General features: G+C 39.1%; 1 protein-coding gene across 3 annotated transcripts; it reads right to left on the bottom strand.

Annotated features, from left to right (window-relative positions):
• Positions 1-1974: 1974 nt before the first annotated feature.
• On the bottom strand, positions 1975-18677 carry LOC127635476 (SH2 domain-containing protein 3C-like). Of its 3 annotated transcripts, none has more exons than XM_052115577.1 (11): positions 18562-18677; positions 17312-17361; positions 11944-12084; positions 11371-11804; positions 9861-9934; positions 9296-9759; positions 4904-5019; positions 4628-4799; positions 4308-4419; positions 3313-3519; positions 1975-3023 (listed from the first exon to the last, which is right to left on the bottom strand). In XM_052115577.1, the coding sequence occupies exons 2-11, from the start codon at positions 17336-17338 to the stop codon at positions 2854-2856; spliced, it is 1917 nt and encodes a 638-aa protein (XP_051971537.1). In that variant the 5' UTR covers positions 17339-17361; positions 18562-18677; the 3' UTR covers positions 1975-2853. The 3 variants fall into 3 exon arrangements, with proteins under 3 accessions (XP_051971537.1, XP_051971530.1, XP_051971542.1); XM_052115570.1 differs by lacking the exon at positions 18562-18677 and adding an exon at positions 18096-18413; XM_052115582.1 differs by lacking the exon at positions 18562-18677 and adding an exon at positions 18096-18413 and having other exon boundaries at positions 11956-12084.
• Between the last annotated feature and the right edge of the window lie 802 nt (positions 18678-19479).

The following is a 19479-nucleotide window of genomic DNA, read 5'->3' as shown; positions in this document are numbered from 1 at the left end:
ACATAATCAGTGACCAGCAAAATTCAGAGGTTGCATTTTTCACTCAGACATTATATTTTTACTCCACTGATGTTTAGGCTAAGGTTTGGTGTTTGGGTTGGGAGTACAGTTTAGAAAATATGCATTCCTCTTCACTATATTATAATACTATAATATACTCCCTGTACAGAAGTACTCGTCGCTGTAGACAGCAGACTAGTGGATCTATTAATATATATATATGTATATAAACACTGGTGGCCAAAACTTTGGAATAATGTACACAATTTGTGGCTTCTGAAGGAAATTGGTACTTTAATTCTAAAAAGTGGCATTCCACTGATCCCAATGTATAGTCAGGACAACACTGATGTAAAAAACAGCACCATCACTATTTGAAAAAATTAATTGTTAATCAAATCTAGACAGCAGTCATCACTCCAACACCTTATTCTTGAGTAATCGTGCTAAATTACTTACTGGAAAATCACTTGCCATTATCTCAAAAACAGTTGAAAGCTATTTGGTTCATTAAATTAAGATTAACATTGTCTTTGTGTTTGTTTTGTTTATGTCTTAAGGACAATATTAGGTCAAAAATGGCAAAAAACAAACAGCTTTTTCTAGAAACTCGTCAGTCAATCATTGTTTTTTAGGAATGAAGGCTACATACACTGACAAAGGTGTACACTACAGTCTTCAAGACAAAGAACAACTGGATCTAACAAGGACAGGAAGAGATGTGGAAGGCCGGATGTACAAATAAACATGAGGATAAGTACATCGGAGTCTCTAGTTTGAGAAATAAACACCTCACATGTCCTCAGCTGACAGCTTCATTGAATTCTACCTGCTTAACACCAGTTTCATGTCCAACAGTAAAGAGAAGATTCAGTGGTTCAGGCCTTATCGGAAGAATTGCAAAGAAAAAGCCACTTTTGAAACAGAAAAAAGAAAAGGTTCGAGTGGGCAAAGAAACACAGACATTGGACAACAGATAATTGGAAAAGAGTGTTATGGATCTTAACCCCATTGAGCTTTTGTGGGATCAGCTAGACTGTAAGGTGCGTCAGAAGTGACAAGACAGCCACATCTATGGCAAGTGCTACAGGAAGTGTGGGGTGAAATGTCACTGGAGTATCTGAACAAACTGACAGCTAGAATGACAAGGATCTGCAAAGCTGTCATTGCTGCACGTGGAGGATTTTTTTTATGAACACTCTTTGAAGTAGTTTAAGAAGTTCTGAATTTTTTTTTTTTTTAATTGTATAAGTAATTTTTCACGTTATTAATGTTCTGAATTTATATTGTGATCAGCTGAATGCCAATTTGGTGAATAAAAGTACCAATTTATTTACATAAGAGAAAAATATGTACATTTTTCCAAACTTTGGCCGCCAGTGTGTGTGTGTGTGTATGTATATATATATATATATATATATATATACACCGATCAGCCACAACATTAAACCACCTGTCTAATATTGTGTAGGTCAAAAACAGCGCCAACACTGTTTCTCTCACCACAATTGTACAGAGAGATTATCTGAGTTACTGTAGACTTTGTCAATTCGAACCAGTCTAGTCATTCTCTGTTGAACTCTCTCATCTTCAAGGCATTTCCATCCACAGAACTGCCTCTAACTGGATGTTTTTTGTTTTTGGCACCATTCGGAGTAAATTCTAGAGAATGCTGTGCGTGAAAATCCCAGGAGATAAGCAGTTACAGAAATTATTAGATAATCACATGGATGATTGTTGGTGCCAGACGGGCTGATTTGAGTTTTTCTGTAACTGTTTATCTCCTGGGATTTTCATGCACAACACTTTCTAGAATTGACTTCAAATGGTGCAAAAAACAAAAAAAACATCCAGTGAGGGGCAGTTCTGTGGACAGACCACACACACACACATATACATATATATATATATATATATATATATATATATATATATATATATATATATATATATATATATATATTAGGCATGCACAATTAATAGAAATAAAATCAAAATCCCGATATGATCTTGTGTGATTACTAAACTGAAATTGGCTACGATTTAAATAAATGAATATATAGTTTGATTGCACTGCTCACTTCAAAGTTTAGACATGCCGCTCTGTTCTGTCTGTGTGTTAAAGCATTAATAGGCTACAGTGTTTTCAGAGCAGTTCTCTGCTCCACATCTCCATCTTGTGCTCAGAGTAACAGACGTGTTCCAAGTTCAGTTGCTAACATGTAGTGAGCGCTTAGGTTTTTAAGCACTCCAAATTCACTTTAATTTCACTTTTGTGTACTTCCAAATAAGTTTGGCCGATTATAAGTTTGGCATGATTATATACAAATACAAATAACACACCACATGACATGGGTATTTATGTACAGCGGAGGAGATGTTTAAATGAGGAGCACATTATGTGAGTATTATGAGTATAATGCTTAATTTATATAATTTATTTATGTGGGTGTAGAGGAAAAACTAGGCAAAGTAATTTATGAAAGCTGTATTTAACAAATGTCTCAGTGTAATACTATAAAACTAACGAATATACTACTCAGTGCAATGCATGAAAACAAAAACATCCACTAATTCACAAAATCCTCCATGCAGAGGATTAGATTTACTACATCATTGCACTACACTCTACAGAGAGGACCCTCTGTCTGGAGTTCACACATGCCCATAGTCCCAACAGCACTTCTTGCTTTGGCCACTGGGGCAGTGTTTCACATTTCAATGAGCACAGACCGATTTTAGCTAAAGAAAAGTCAACCTACTGTTTCCGATTTCACAGTGAGGTCAGTCTGGTAAAGTTGCTGAGTATATTGTACATTTTATGCTGACAGTAAACAGTGGTCTTTTCCTCTGTCATTTCGTTGGGTGAGAATTCTTTAGCCTGTTGGACAGAGCTGTTAGCACTTCATCAAACTTTGCATAACGTTCATCTTTATTCCTGTCCACTCCCCCACTTCCCCACAGGAGACGCATCTGAAACTCTGTGAGGAAGACCTCCCGGACATCTGGTTCCTCCAGAAACCCTGCAAATAAAAATTCAAACTTATCAGCATGATATTCCCATGACCTATAATATAACATTGATAAAAGTTATATAACAAGTTTGTTAGGTTTTAAAAATTTCATTTAATGCAATCAATTAGTATGTTGCATACCAGCATACCTCCATTCAACTTTGTTCTTATTCTATACTCTTTTCACACTAAGGGTTTAAGCAACACCTCATTATCCCGTGTATTCTAAAAGTATAGACATATTCTCTAAAATATCTCAAAAAATCTGAAGCAAGAAGAATGTGTTTAAACCTATTACCCTGCAGTTTGGCCTCTGCTCTAGCACTGAAGATCCTCCCATTGCTTGCAATTGTACGTGCAGAATCCAAATGGCTTAAGACTATGGCCACCTCAGTGTCTGCACTTTCCCATGACTCTGCCTCTTCAAGAGTCACAACACTCTTCTCAAGAAGGGACAGCAGGGGAAGCACATGGGGAAACGTTGTCTCTGTTGGTACATTTATCTCTGCACAAAAGTTTCGAAAATGAAAATTCTCTAATAATTTAGTGAACCTCATGCCATCCCAGATGTGTATGACTTTCTTTCTTCTGTAGAACACAAATTAAAAAAATTTAGTAATATATCTCAGCTCAGTTGGTCCTCAAAATGCAAGTGAATGGTGACCAGAACGCAGAAGGTCAAAAGATGAGATAAAGGCAACATAAAAGTAATCCATATGACACAAGTGGTTAAATATTTATCTGCTGAATAGAAATGATAGGTGTGGGTGAGAAACAGATCAATATTTAAGTCCTTTTTTTTTTACTATCAATCTCCACCTTTGATCAGCCCCAACCAGTAGGTGGCTGAATGTGAAAGTCAGTTCCATACCAGAATGTGGAAGTGTAGAGTTTTAGTAAAGAAAATGGCTTAAATATTGATCTGTTTCTCACCCACACCTATCATATCACTTCAGAAGCCATATATTTAACCACTGGAGTCTAAAGGATTACTTTTATACTGCCATTTGGGTCAAAGTTCTGGTCACCATTACAACAGAGAGAATTGTGAGGATCAACAGAGCAGAGATATCATTCTGAAAGTCTGCATTTGGGTTCTGCATAAGAAAAAAAGTCATACACATCTGGGATGGCATGAGAGTGAGTAAATGATGAGAGAATTATAATGTTTGAATGAACTATCCCTTTAAGGTTGTCATTGGAGATTGACAACTTCAGTATATAAACTTGAATCACAGACAGAATATGAATTACATTGGACAAATATGGTTGGTGAATGTATACCACAAATACCTTCTCCATCATTCATCATCTTCATTGAGGGTTTAAGGGTTTTCTCATAAAGGACAGCACTTTCTGTGTATTTCTGATGTAAAACGGTCCATGTTTCCTCCAAACAAGCAATCTGGAAAGAAAAAGACTGATGTTAGAGCATTAAAAACACTTGTAGAGAAAGAAGACATTCCTTGTGTATGTTTTTAATTTAAAGGTAGGTTGAATTGACACAATTTCATTTCACTGCTTGGTATATTTTTCTTCAAAAATTGCTAAGTATATTAATGATAGACTCTCTTCTAATTGTTCAAGAACAATGATTCATCATTCTTCCATACCCAAGGGAATTCCAGGCATTTCATAACCATGGCAAAGCCAAACATATTGCCTAAGTTGCTCTTGAGTTCAGAGGCTAGGGAGATGGCTTTATGCAGAAGGGCAGCTCTCTCATCATCACTGCCTGTGCAGCCCAGCAGCTGTACAGCCAACATAATAGACATGGTGTGGAACCTGAGAGGACAAAGGAGAGTTAATTCTGTGCTCAAGTGGAGAGTGTCATCAGGACAACGTTCTCTCAAAGCACGTATTTACAGAACAAAATGTGGGTAACAAACCTTTCAAGCAGGTCTTGACGGAGCTGATGTCCATGTGGGAGGGTGAGTAGCTCCATTCCTGAACTCACCCCCATCCCTTTCATGATCTCCTCAGGCATATCCAAAATTCGAGCAACCTGAAGAGTGAAGATGAGTGTTAATGGTTAAATCTTGATATAAGTATACAGTCAGATGTCACAAGCAGCTCTATCAGCTATATTTGGATGGTTGAAAAGATAACTTATTATCTGTACAAATATCTGATTTGCAGAGCAAGTGTATAAAAATAAGTAAATACAAATAGAACATGGAAATAGTTCACCATGTTCATCTAGTTCATTTACTCACCCTAATGCCCTCCTAGATGAACACAAACAAAGATTTTTAGGAGAATATCTCAGCTCTGTAGGTCCATAGGCAAGTGAACATGGTCAAAAACTTTGAAGCTCAAAAAAGCACATAAAGGCAGCATAAAAGTAATCCATAAAACTCCAGTGATTTAATTCATGTCTTCAGAAGCAATATGACATTTTAAGTCCTTTTTTTACTATAAATTATCCTCCCTGTCCAGTAGGAGGCGATATGCATGAAGAACGTGAATTGCCAAAAACAAAAGAAGAATGTGAAAGTGTAAATTAAAGTGGAGATTTATAGTAAAAAAGGACTTAAATATTGATCTATTTCTAACCCACACCTATCATATAGTTTCTGAAGACATATATTCAACCCCTGGAGATGTATTGAGCTTTAAATCATGATTGTGCCACAGGCCACAATGGTAAGATGTACAGTGAAAAAAGAAGTTCCATTTTGGTCTACTCACACCCCAAACCGACTGGATCACTTCAGAAGACATTGATTAAACTACTGGAGTCATATAGATTACTTTTATACTGTATTTATGTGCTTTTTGTAGCTTTTGGGCCCTATTTTCGGAGCGATATTACTAAACACAGCGCTATACCATAAGCCATACACACAAAATCATCGGTCATTGCCATGAAGTTTTGGTATTTTTGTATAAGTCAAAGCAAAGTGGGTTTGGCGAAATTGCACGTGCAAAACACTAATGGGCTAGGTCAAGTGCAATTTAATTCTGAGGTTCTTCCAGTTATTGCAGTGTCTGTGTCCTATTATATAGTCCATTACCTGTCAAGCACCAGTGACAGTACATTCATAAGACGTTGGTAGTGTTAATGGACTGTATGCAATGACTTAGAATAAAAATGGACTTACATTATTTTGTGCATTAACTGCACCACCGTTGAATGTCTAGCATATTTCTATGACAGTGACATGCTCCTTTTATACACATGGGGAAAAAATTATTGTCAAAATTTGGATGTATGCTCCGTTTGTCACAGTCTGTCTCCCTCATGTTTTCCAAGGACTCTTATTTTGAAGTATTCCCCCAGACTACATCTTGCATAGTGCTTTGCCCTCATCACTTCCATTTGTTCATCATCATCCTCACCTGTCTTCCAGTCCCTCATTAGTTCCTCCTGTGTATAAATACCCTTCAGATTTGTTCATTCCTTTGTCAGTTGTTTGGTTCTTCGTTTTCTCCATGTTGTTAGGATTTCATCTTCTTTAAAGCCTGCAAATTGATCCATAGCCTCTCGCCTCCTTCATCATCATCTCTACTACACCAAACTTACATGACAGAAGAACTGATGACAAAGATGGATCTACCGCCTGTAACAATCCTCCTCCTCGAGCCAGGGGACTGTCCACTTGAGGATCACGTGTGTGAATCTCCCGCTGGCGAATTGGGTGCACTATGGAGACAACTCTCTTGTGGTGTCTTCAGGGCTGGTCTAAGTAGTGCACTAAAGGAGCTAATGCCTCCGGCGGATCCTCACTGGACGCTTCTCGAGTTCGTGGAGGTGGCTCAACAAATTAGCGGCTCTCCTTTCACTGTGAATGCGGAGGATGAGGACTTTGTATCTACTCCCAGAGTGGACGCCCCCCAGCCTTCCATGGCTTCTTCCCCGAAGCCTTCCATGGCTAACGAGCCAACACCCACACCTGCCACGGTTATCGAGCCAGAGCCTATGCCTGTAGCCTCGACCGTCCCAGAGCCAGTGTAGCCTCGACCATCCCAGAGCCTGCTCTTACAGAACTTATGGACCTTGATTACATTCCCACCCTTATGCCCACCCAGTGTACTCCTCCTCCTCTGCTTGTTCCATCCAGCATCTTGGATTCACTGGTTCCATCCAGCATCCAAGCCCTTCCTCCTCCGCTGCTTCCATCCAGCCCCTCTACTCCGCTGGTTCCGTCCAGCATCCTGGACTCGCTTTTTCCATCCAGCACCCTAGCCCTTCTTCCTCTGCTGGTTCCATCCAGCACACCAGCCCTTTCTCCTCCACTGGCTCTGCCCAGGACATCAGCTTCTCCTTCTTCCTCTGATCAGCCGGTTCCCCTCACGTCACCAGCTCAACCTTCACCCCCTGCGAAACCATGGTCTAGAGGAACTTCAAACCCTCCGACTCCGCCTAGATCCTCTGAGCCCTGGACTCTGCCTTGGCCCTCCGATCCCTCATCATCACCTCTGCCCTACGTCCCCTCGTATCCACCGTGGTCCGTCAGCCTATCGGCATCACCAGGGTCCCTTGTCCCTATGGCACTGCCTTGGTAGTCAGTCAAACCGGCTCTGCCTCAGTCCTCCGATTCCCATAGCTCCACCTCGGTCCTCCGAGACTTCTGTGATATCTCGGTCCTCCGAACCTTCGGCTCCACCCTGGCCCTTCGAGCCGTCGGCTACTCTCCAGGCACCAAGTTCCATGACTCTGCCCCTCCCAGGTCTCCGGATATCATTCCAAATGTCATCGTCTGTCTCCATGTTTTCCAAGGACTCTTATTTTGAAGTTTTCCCCTGGCTACAGCTCCCATAGTGCACTTCCCTCATCACTTCCATCTATTCATCAACCTCACCAGTCTTCCATTCCCTCATTAGTTCCTTCTGTGTATAAATACCCTCCAGTTTTGATCATTCCTTTTTCAGTTCTCATCTGTGTAACATTCATATGTTAGTATGTAGATAGTTTAGTTCTTTGTTTTATCCACGTTGTTTGATATCATCATCTTCATTAAAGCCTGCAAATTGATCCATCGCCTCTTGCCTCTGTCATCTCTACTACACCTAAAGTGATTGTATCATCAACTAATTTATTGAAACTCGAAAAAATTTAACCAAAAATATTTCTATATTCAAATTACACTTCAAACGAAAAGAAAATATAATCAAAATAATGAAGTGGCCAAAACAATTATACCAAATCCAAACATTTTACTCTCACCAACTTCATACACTGGCCCCTTTTGCAGTGACTTAAATCACTATGACAACAGATGGAAAAAAAACAATACAAATTAGATCCTAAAAACAATTTTTAATGCAATTATTATAATAATAATAATAATTGAAAAATAAACCATGACCTATAGATAGTTTTAACACAAATCTAAATTCGAAGTTCTATCTATCACAATGCAGGCCATCTATCGCAGTGATTCCCAACAGGCAGTATGCATACCCCAGTGGGTACTCATTACATCCTGATAACAGGTAAAAAAGGGACAGAGAATAGAGAGAGAGAAATGGCACAAATTAAGAACTCTTTAAAGATTTACTTAGTGCACCGTTTGACTGACAGGAGGCTTTGTGTGTGTGTGAGCGAGTTAGATCGCATGTGGCCGAGAGTGTTCATGGTGCAGACAGTCAACAGTTACTATGGGGCATGTTGTAGCATTTAACTTCACTTCTTTCCAGGTAGATGATGAAAAAAACTATACCCTGTACTAATGAAACAAAACCACATATTTGTACCAGATGTGTCAAATTAATGTGAAAAAAAAAAGAAAAATACTTTGAACTTCAAGTGTATTTACACAAACGTAAAAAGTGTTAGTTTGTAATTACATGTTTTATTTCTGACATTTTGTTTTGGCTACTAGAATTTCTCAGTTGCTGGTAACAAAGTGGTGAGTGACAAAGTTAATTTCAAATCCTAAATACACCTACTGTGTGCACGCATCCACCCACATATAGCGCTAACACTCCCACCCACGACTTCTTGCAATGGTATGAAAATTATACTTGGAATTAGCGGTCTCACAAAAATTGGATAAGAGAAAAGCTTAGCGCTGCACTTTGCATGCTAATGAAAATAGTGATGTACAGAATTTGTGTTTTGCAGAAGAAAGAAAGTCATACACATTTGGGATGACATGAGGCTGAGTAAATGATGAGAAAATTTTCATTTTTGGGTGAATTATTATTTTAAAATGATTAGTGGACCCAGATCAAGTTACAAAAATACACCAAATACAGTATAACAAAATAATTTGCAGAACTGATTGTTCCTCAATAAACAAATGAATAAATAAAATTGTAAAAATCAAACCTACCATGCAGTCAATTTTGGTGATATGCATTGCCATGGTATTTATATCCACTTCAAACAGGACGTCCTTGACTCTTTTCAATATTCTAGTCTCCAAAGGTTTATTTTCTGAGGGCAATAGTGGTGACTGGTACACACTAGGTCTGAAACAGGAAACTGTGTCTATTGTGAAAGGCACAAAATAATCATCATCATACTCCTCTCTTCCATCCAAAGTCTGTATTTCAAGTCTCTGGTCAAAGAGATGATTTACAGCAACAGAGGCTGGTTGAGAAATTGCAGGCTCATTTTGGGCATAGTTTCGATTGGAATGTGTTATGGTGGACAGAAGATGCACTGTTGGTTCCATATAGCTCAGTGTGTTCTCAGTTGGAGATGAACAAAGCCTGATGGACTTTGACAGAACAGGTGATGAAGGGAATATTACAAACTTCCGGTTTTCTGAAGGACTCCGTCGCTGCCTGGTCACTGGGGACAACGGCAGAGTGCACAATTACAAGACTAATCTACTCTCAGATAAAAAGATGTTCTGGTTTAGCATGTTTTGAGAGGAACATAAGGAAGCTTACGTGTGTTTAACAATGTCGGGGAAGTGGACACGAGGTGCTGCTCTAGGGTGCCATCAAAGCTCCTCACCACATCGCTGTGAAATAGAGTGCATTACAACACTCAATAAAATGGCACTTTCATCATAAACAGCAGTATTTCTTAACTGGTTTTATCATCACAGGTCACAGATTTTACATTGACGACCCAGCAAAGATCCAAGTTTTTTTTATCATACATAAATGAAGAAAAATGTCCTTTACTTTAAACATACAAATGTATTAACAAGATAATTAACTGCATAGGCCCCAAAAATATGCAAAATTATTCAGGAGACATAGGCTGATTAGGGAAATGGTAAATTTTGGTCTCTAAATGTCTATTGAATATCGATAGGTTTATAAATTTGGAAACCAATAATTCACAGCACAAAACAAATTATGGTCAGCACAAACCTTAAAAATCTTTGCTGCCAGTGAACCCATATTTAATGCAGTCTGAGTATTTATTTATTTATAAATATAAATAAAGGCTGTGTGCCCAATAGTCTAATTGGGCACACAAACTTTGATGTCAACAACAAAAATTAGTTTGGCCTACTAATTATGCACAATGTTATGGTTAGTTTTATTCAGTGTTGGATGTAATCTAATTACCTTTTAAAGCAAAAAGTAGTGTAACACACTGCATATTAAATTCTTGTTTTGTCCAATTACAGTTACTATCGTTTAACTGCGTTAATTACTGTTACTGTATGTACATTACTTCAGTTACACATCTTTCTAAAAAATATTTATTTATGTAGATTGATCCATTTAAAGAGCAGCTATTATGTTTTTTCAAATATTACCTTTCATGTAATGTGATATAGCTGTTTGTGAATGTAAAAAAGTCTGCAAATTTTAAAAAATCTAAGTGCACGTCAAAAGGAGTTGTTAGTAATCCCAGATTTACTCCCTGTACTTTCCTACCTAATCTGGTAACAAAAAACCCACCTCTGGTCTTTGCTGCCCGTGAAAAGCTTTGACCCGCCCTCAAACACTACACTACACTAAGCGGTAGACCAATCACAACAGACTGGGCATCTGACCAATCAGAGCAGTGTAGGCTCTCTGAAGGGAGTTTAGAATTAATGCTTTTGAATGGGTCATTGTACAAGTTGTTTTTGACACTGGGAAAAAAAGGTAATACTGCAATTTAAATTATGAATGAATTAAATTAGAAATATTTTTACCTTGGATGCATGTAAATCTATTGTATGAGACCTTTAAAACAAAATCAGGCATGTTTCAAAATCAGTGCACTTTAAAACATGAATTATGTTAATATGTACGTCTGTACATATCAACCTGTGTGGGATATGAACAAGGAGGAAATATTGACAATTATGAATTTGTTGAGAATTGAAGAGTGTTTTACAGAGTAACTTAAAGGAAAAGTAATTTGTAATATGAAAATATCAAAATTACTTTTTCCATGAGGAAATCAATGTATTTACCTTAACATCTGAACAATTTATGTCATAGAGCTCACCTTTGTGGGCATATCATCTTAATTTCCAAAGCTTCTGTCACAGTTATACTTTCACTCCTCTTGTGGCTTCTAATCTGCCGGGTTGGTGAGTTAACTGGACTGTTCTCAACACTTGGTAGCCCAAACATGGCCTCAAGGTATCTTAATGGAAGTGTCCTATTAACTGGTGAGTAAACATGGGCATCACTCTGCTTTGTCAGAGGGCGTTGATATCCAACATAAGAGTGAACCAATGCTGGCACTGAATCAAATGTTTCCCCCTCTAGAATGTACTGCACTTGATTGTACGCGTCACATGATTTGAGCAGAACCTTGCTGATTAGGAAATGAAGAGCTTTCTGGTTCCAGCAGCAGGTTAAGGCATAGTCTCCAATGCTAGTGAGGGAGTCACGGACTAGAAAATCCCCATTCTGTTGCACAAGAGACTCAGAAACCTGTGTGAGATAATAGTTGAGTAATAAATCTATTTTTGTGTAAATTACATTAAAAAGTATATCATTTTAAAGTAAGGAAAGGGGTGAGTCTAGAGCTCTCTAAATACACAATTCTTCAATTAGACAAATTGATTCTCACGGGCAATCTCACCTCCCAAGGTATACGACCATGGTACCAGCCGTGACTTGATAAGTAACTGCTGCTCAAATTCAGCTCTATCTCCAACTCCTTTTTCAGATTCTCTGTTGGGGAATTCAGTTGGCATGTCTCTCTAGAAAACTAAAGGAAGTAAAGAAATAGTGAGCATCTCCTTACCCCATAAGAAACTTCCAATGAAACCAATGACTCTTTGATGAAATTTCAGAGCTGTGACTCACATCTAAGATCAACAGTTCTGGTCAGTTGTTGAACTGAATGATGTTGACATCATTGTGTTAGTTTTGAAAAGATCAATATATCACTGCAGCAACATATCTTCTAACAACATTGTATTTGTGTGGAGTTTTAAAAAACACAAACAAGTAGGGAAGGGCAGTTTTATTAAATTTGAAGTACTCCAACACATAAAAAACTAAAAACTAAGAATTTGAGTTCAATCTTCAACATTTGAACATGTTTTTCTGTAAAAAAACAAAACAAAAAACAACAACAAAAAACAGCCCTTTGCATAAATTTAGATACCAATTTTTTTTATTTTAAATTGCACCCACACATAGAAACATACATGTCAAGTCTTCAGAAGTGATACAATCGGTTTAAAGGGGTCATGGAATGAGGTATCAAATGTTCTTTTATATTTAATCATATGAGGTTCTTGTACTACAAAAACATTCTGTAAGTTTCAGAACTCAAAACTTTCTTCTCACTGCAAAAAAGTATTTGTTGAAACCAAGCTGCCAAAATGACTCGATCTCTACTTCCTCCACATTGTGATGTCACACTGTGGTAGACATTTGCATATCACTGCCTCACCAACAACACATCAAAGCCTAATTGAACTTTAATCACTTCTGTAGCTCCGCCCAGTAGTAGTGAGCAGTGAGATGGCAAGGAGTGAGAGCAGGTCAGCCAACAGCAGAGAGCAAATCATAACAGTGGCCATTTACTGTCAAGTTTTGAAGGAGAAGCAGCACCAAAACAAAGCATTTCTGACAGAGGGTTTAGAAGTGAACCTCAAGGAACATATTAAAATAATAAAAATAGGCATGTCATGATCCCTTTAAATAATTTAATATTTCTTTTTGGGATAACTATTCCTTTAACAATGTCATGCATCCACAGCACCAACCAATGCATTGACCATGCTTACATGCACTTAAGAAAACGGTTTATTCCTGGGCTTTACCAGAAAGCGATGTTCTGAAACGGCAGAATGCTGATTTCCATACGATGATTAAGGGATTAAGAGGAAGCGGTTTAACACACCTAGGTTTCTCTCTGAAAATGCGTCTTATGTGGCCATGTAAACGCTTAAGAGGTGTTCTGATAGGTGTTTAAAGAGTGCGCATGCGTGAAACAGACCGGGATAACAAATGTCACTGGATAGAGACCAAATACATGGAATACAAGGAAATATCACATACATTATAAACTATACCCATTTATACACATGAATGTAAAATATCGACTAATGTCCCTGTATATGCACTTGTACATTGAGGGAATTCTAGAGTTCAGCCTCCCGTACCCTCCCATCCACCCCTTCTGTAATAACCGAGGGGTCACATGAGGAGGCATGGCGGGACCGCGAGGTCGAGCAGGATGAATTTGAGGTGGTCTTTGTGCCGGCACACACCCCACAATCTCCATGCAACATGTCTATGCTGATACATTATTTGCGTGACAGGCTACAACCCTCTAAAGGAGTGCACAGCCTCGTCTCATTTGGCATTTCTGATGCTGGGGATGATGTCATGTCTCTCACTGCATAAGGCGAGTGGTCAGTGGATGATGCTACCACCCCTCCCCCCAGCGAGGGTGAGGAGCATGTACATGTGCCAACGACAATGAGATGCTTCACGTCCTTTCAAGGGCAGTCAAAGAGCTATCGAGATATCGAGTGGTCTCCACCAGAGGAACCTAAACATTTTTGCCTTGATGAATGGTTCCAGCAGTTCGGACGCCGTCAAGCGGCCACGTCTCGTAAATCTGCCCCGTTCTTCCCTGAAGTTCATAATGATCTGTCAAAATCCTGGCGCGCGCCCTATTCAGCACGCCCGCGCAGCGATTACATCTTCTCCGATGTGGATCATGGGGAAGAAAATGGTTATGCCCAACTACTGAACTCCTGAAAACAGGTGCGAAACAGCCATGACATGTCAACCGCCTAGAGCTACTGGCTGTCTTTCTAGCTTTGAGAGCTTTTCTTTCTGATATTATGAATCATCACATTCTGATTCATTTGGACAACACAACAGTAGAGGTGTATATATGTCGCCATGACACGCTGGCCCACGTATGGCTGGCGAAACGCAAGTATGTGCTTCCCCCGGTGCACCTCCTTCATTCTGTCATCAGCAAAGTCTGAGTGGACATGGAAACAGTTCTGTTAATTGCGCTGAAATGGCCCAATCAGCCATGGATTCCGGAAATGATAGAGATGTTATATAGCTTGCCATGGGAAATACCGCAGAGGAGGGATCTCCTCTCTCAGGCACAAGGCACAATCTGGCATCCCCAGCCCAAGTTGTGGAAAATATATGTGTGACCCCTGAACGAAGCCCTCTAAATGCACCAGAACTGACACATTCAGTCATGAACACTATTTTACAGGTCAGAGTGCCATCCAAGAGACACCTCTACATGCTAAAATGGAAAGTGTTCACTGATTGGTATCACAAGTTAAAGACCAAGTAAACTGCCCCATACACAAAATTCTCATATTTCTTCAAGAGTGATTAGGCACAGGACTCACTCCTTCAATGCTCAAAGTTTATGTGACTCCTATATCTGCGTTTCAAGCATCTGAAGTGCCACTATAGGCAAACATGATTCAGTCTTAAAGTTAATTAGAGTAGCAAGCTGATAAAATCCATCTCAGCCGGCTACAGTCCCGACTTGGGACCTAACTTTGGTCCATAAAGTGCTTGCAGGGCCCCTCTTCGAGCCTTTGGACTCTGCTGATTTGAGCATGCTCTCCATTAAGACCGCACTGCTGCTGGATCTGGCCACAGTAAAACGGTTCGGTGACTTACATGCACTAACAATTGACAATTCATGTCTGAATTTTGGCCCCGGTCTTTCAAATGCCACTTTCAAACCCAAAAAAGGCTATGTGCCTAAGGTTCTAACCACGCCCTTCAGTGCGAAGGTTCACCTTCAAGCTTTCTTCCCTATTCCGTTTAATTCGGATGAGGAACAATCCTTGCATTTGTTATGCCCTGTGCGGATGCTGCATGCATACATTGAGTGCTATGGAGGATGCATGAAAGGAATTTCAGTCTCCAACCAAAGACTTTCTCACTGGATTGTTGATGCGATTGCCCTGGCTTATGAGTGGCATTGTAAGATCTGCCCAATTGGTGTTAAAGCACACTCAACTAAAGGCACGGCCTCCTCATGGGCATGGCCGAACTTAGTGTCTTTACAAGACACATGTTTTTCAGCAGGATGGTGTTCTCAAAATACATTCGCAAGGTTTTACAACCTAGATGTAACGTCTCTCACTTCACAATTCCTCTCTGTTTGGATCACTTGCTATTCATTTGCCAAACATATACTTGTGCCTCTCCCCTTAAGTACAGGCTCCCCATCATTTTACACAACCGTCAGCATCAGGCCATTGTAATTTACCTGAAAGTCACAAGCACTTTCATTATAAATAAACTCCTTTCCCGACTGGGTTCCTGACGTGGTTAATTCATAATCTATGACTATAGTTGATATATTCATTCAGGACCAACATTAGGGTCACTCACTTGCAGCATACTCATGTCGGCCACATATTCAAGTAGTGCTTTTACTAGTAGAATATTTAAAGCTGAATGACTACTTGATATCAATTAATCGTGCACAATTGTCAGGGTTTTGCAGAGAATCAACAGAGGCTCAGGACCCAAACACAGAGTGAAAAATAAGGGGATTTATTAATATTAAATATAAACAAAAACAACATTAACTACCCCGTATGGGAAAAACACAAAGTCCAACGTAGAGCAAAATGGAGTAGGGCTGTAGGGGTGGACGAATTGGGACCAAGACCGACCAGAACTGACAGACTAGATAAGGTAAAGGGAAACAGGACCGACATGAAACGCGAAACAAGATGAACTGGCACTGAACAGCACACACGTGGACACTAAAATAGGGAGAGAAATCAAACAGGTTAAATGCAGGGCAGGTGAGACAGATTAACTAATAATGGGCAAACAAGGAGGTGGGGTGTAAGTTAAGACTGAGAGACACATGGCAAAACAGAAACAAAAACATAGCAAAATGCTCTCATAAGACACAAATACCAGAATGGCATGAGCGCACATCAGCAAGACAATAAGGCAATATATGCCTATGCCAACCGACAGACAAGACGAGAGAATGCGTAGCAATGGCAAACAAAGCAATGCCACCCATTCCCTCACTAGACAAAGCCTGATCATACATCGTGAGGCAAACGCCATGCGATGAACACAACGGGTGACAAAATGAGACGGGACACCTTGCGAGAGTTCAGCCACACACAAACTCAACACCTCAGACCAAAGTGACTGAACATCAGTACAACGTGAAGAGTGTTTGTGAACTGGGAGCGCAACGCGAGGCACACCCGTGTTCACAAGAGACAGACATAATCTATGCAAGCGAGTGCATGCCGCTAAGATGACTTAAGCACAGTGCACTCATATCAGTAACAGACAGAACATGGAGCATGAGAGTCCAGATTCAGATCCCGACAGAGACCGAGACCAAACCAGACAGGGAAGTCAGGATCCAGAGACCATGCTCCGGGCATGAAACAAAACAGACCCAAGAGCGCACGGCAGGGAAATAAAAAGGAAGCTGTGCACTCACACAAAGACAGACAAGACAGGAATAGGACTATGATGTCACGGTCCAGTCACACAAAAACCTAGACTGACAGAGGGATATCAAGATATGTTCTACAAGCAAAAGATATGTGGATATGTATCTTTTCATCTGAAGCACTAAAATTGATATAGGTGAATTTAGATTATAGGAAAATGCAACAAAAACAAAAATAAAACAAAACAACCAGTAGTACTAATGTTGCCCATTTTCAGTTGCTGAGGGATTTATTTATATTTTATTATATATTTATTACAATATTTGGCAGAGTTGGTTGACTTAAGAGAATGTCAACAGCACTGGCTAAGAAAAATATCCTTCCTAGAGCTAAGATTTTATCTTTAAATCAATCCCAAAATTGACCATCTGATCTGTCTCTGGATGACTAAAAACCTTCATAGGCTAATAACAAATGTATCTTAACAAGGTCACTCTATGAACTAATAAAAGTTAATATTGTACAAGAATCATGAGGTATTCTTACCTTTACATAAACGCCGCTGTTTTCCATGGGATAATTGTAAATATGAATTACTGCAAATACAGAAAAAGTGTTAAGTTTACACAAGTGTAGTGATGCGTGTGTTCCAATGTGTTAATAAGCAGTAATTAATGTTTTGTTGAGTTAAACTGCCTTTTATATTCATAAATCCACATTACAGACATTACAGTACTAATGCTCTAAAAACCGAGTGGTTGACAGACAGGAAACTGTCACAGGAATGACAATGTTGCTCTTTCCCATGACCACTAAGATCCTTTGTGCATTGGGGATGCATTTCACAATTCAGTACATTAATAGATGAAAACAGTCACATCTGACTACACCCAGTAACAGCCTGCTGTGCCCATTTCAAAACAAAAACCACTATGTGCCATGCTATGTTATGAAACAAACAAAACACATTCCTAAGCATTGTTTCACAGTCAAGCAGATTCCTAAGCATTGTTTTCACAGTCAAGCACATAACTTTACTATAGGACTAATGTTAGTGTACATTTGCACACTATCACTCTGACAAAATAACGTATTGTAAGACACTGCCATCACATTGCTTAACAAATATAGTCCAATATAATAATAATAATAATAATAATAATAATAATAATAATATATATATATATATATATATATATATATATATATATATTTTTTTTTTTTTTTTAACTGCATCATAAAATTAGATGGCTGCAAAAAAACAACCTTAAAAAACTATAACACCTTGTAACAACCTTAAAACAACATCCAACCAGAAATACATTCTCACCCAAGCATTCTTTTCTACAACAGCTTTCCGGTCACTTAACTTGTTCTCATTCGTAAAAAAATACACAAAAAAATTTTTTTAATTTATATTAAAGAATATTATAATGTTGCGACACCGTAATAACAAGATGACAACGATTAACAATGCACTTTGTATCCCACTGTTTTCCCCTTCTTGCTGTGTTGCCTAACCGAGCGCAATGGAACTGTAGGAATGTCAAGCACTGAAAGCGGAGCGATACAATGTAAACACCAGAGAGAGTTACATAGTGAAAAGACTGCTCTCCCCGAGTCTCTGTTTTCTCAGACATCCACAACAAACACCATCTATGAAACTGACTAGCATCTCTCAGATAGAAACGATGGAAAGTTTGCATTATTACGTGATCACTTACGTTAACTGTACACGGATGACGTTCAGAGAACTTAACGTTTCGCGGCAACATTCGAATTTTGTAATATCTCACCTCAGCGCTCGAAATAGGGCACTCTGCTCGAATTCCATTTTAATTACATGTTTAAAAGTTGTTTAAATATCATCTCAACGGCCACCTGTTTCTCGCCCCCCAACAAACTCATCGCGACTAACTTAGTCATTAAAACATGAATTTAGAATCGCTTCCCCGATGTATCGGTTGCGGAAAGAGGGGCCAGTCTATCAGCTGCTCTGTGTTTGTTTTATACACAGCATTAGAAGCCAGTGGGTCTATTATTCTTAGCTACAACGTTGCAGTGTCTCCTTCGTTTTTCTGTGTATTCTATCCCCCACCCCTCTCAACCCCATTTTGGCAACTTGATCACCGGATCATCCTCACAAAATGCCTGTGTACGTCATTAGCCTATACATATATACAGTTTGTTTAGACACACTTAAACAGTAGTCTTCTCCAAATCAAGCTCGCAGATGCCCATGGTGTCATGTCATTGTGTTATTCCTAGTGCCAGTTACTAAGTTACTCAGCTTGCAAATGCTTGAGCACAAAGCCCATTTCTTGTTCATGTTGATAAGTGCAAGCTTCATTTTTCTAACTTAATTCTGAGACGTACTGTAAAGTAGAACTACATTTGCCTTTAAGTGTTTAAACATGGCCAGAGTAAACCAAACATGAGTCAATGTTTTAAACCCCAAATGTTGCAACGAAACAAACAAACAAATGCATTTAGCTACATGAAAATGCCAAGCCAACTCATTAACATAAAGTATATTTCATGCTATATATACAAAGATAGAAGAGAGAGTGTGTGTGTGTGTGTGTGTGTGTGTGTGTGTGTGTGTGTGTGTGTGTGTGTGTGTGTGTGTGTGTGTGTGTGTGTGTACATGTTTATACTACATTGAGGACCAAATGTCCCAAATGTCCCCAAAAGGATAGTAAAACCTGAGATCA

This window comes from Xyrauchen texanus, chromosome 4, assembly GCF_025860055.1.
Source record: "Xyrauchen texanus isolate HMW12.3.18 chromosome 4, RBS_HiC_50CHRs, whole genome shotgun sequence".
Lineage (NCBI taxonomy): Eukaryota > Metazoa > Chordata > Actinopteri > Cypriniformes > Catostomidae > Xyrauchen > Xyrauchen texanus.
This window is presented reverse-complemented; position numbering and strand designations above follow the sequence as displayed.